Source organism: Alligator sinensis, unplaced genomic scaffold, assembly GCF_000455745.1.
Source record: "Alligator sinensis unplaced genomic scaffold, ASM45574v1 scaffold1575_1, whole genome shotgun sequence".
Classification (NCBI taxonomy): Eukaryota; Metazoa; Chordata; order Crocodylia; family Alligatoridae; genus Alligator; species Alligator sinensis.
This window is the reverse complement of record NW_005843253.1, coordinates 155,030-155,817: the sequence shown is the minus strand read 5'-3', so window position 1 is coordinate 155,817 and position 788 is coordinate 155,030. Positions and strand designations below refer to the sequence as shown.

The following is a 788-nucleotide window of genomic DNA, read 5'->3' as shown; positions in this document are numbered from 1 at the left end:
CCCACCCCCGGAGCCTGAGGGGGCCGATGGACCATACCAGTGCACCGAGTGCCCAGGGGAGTTTGGCCTGGTCTCCGACCTGCACGAGCACTACATGCTGCACGCCCGTGGAGAGCTGTAGCCCTGTCTCCTGCTGCTGGCACTTCCCTTTCCATTGAACCCACCCCCACTGTGCACCCTTCGACAGTGCTGGGGGGGCCCCCCGTGGAGGGGGGCTGAGACCAGAGCCAGCTCGGGTCACAGGTGGGGGCAGGAGAGAAGGCCTCTCCCCCCCATTTCCTATAGTCCAGGGAAAGGGGGAGGGTCCCTCCAGGTGGCGGGGGATGTCAGCCCCGTGGTGAATATGAACGAGCTCATTAAGCTGCTGGGGTTGAGGGGGAGGGGGCGGGGGGAGGAAGTTGTTTAATAAAAGTCCTTGCATATGAGCTAATGGGGCATCTCTCTCGCGCCGACAGAAGGGAATTGTGGGTCATGGCTGGTGCGCGGGGTTCTAGTCCTGTGTCACCCCGGCAAATCAACATGCTGTGACTTGCTAGCTTGTCACAGGGAGATGATGTTGTAGTGGTGGCTGTGAAGTCACACCAATGATGTCATGGGCTGCTCATGTTACCTCCCCTAACCTTGCTGAAGGGGGTGGGGGGGCCGTGGCTGGTGACCTCAGGGGCAGTACTGCTGTTGGAAACCCTCTAGATCAAGAACTATAAGCCCTGGAATGCACTGGGGCAGCCCCCCAGAATCATAGCTTCCAGCATGTAGTATGGCAGCCCCTGCTGAACTACCCTTCCCAG

At 60.2% G+C, this 788-nt stretch overlaps 1 protein-coding gene across 1 annotated transcript in view; it reads left to right on the top strand.

Moving 5' to 3' along the window:
- LOC102368002 (zinc finger protein 48-like) overlaps nucleotides 1-430 on the top strand; it is a gene marked incomplete at its 5' end in the record, with an annotated part of 2,321 nt that extends 1,891 nt beyond the window's left edge. The window contains 1 exon segment of the mRNA XM_025194585.1: nucleotides 1-430. This exon segment is cut by the window's left edge and continues 12 nt beyond it. Coding sequence (XP_025050370.1) covers nucleotides 1-121 — 121 coding nt within the window.
- Nucleotides 431-788: the final 358 nt, after the last annotated feature.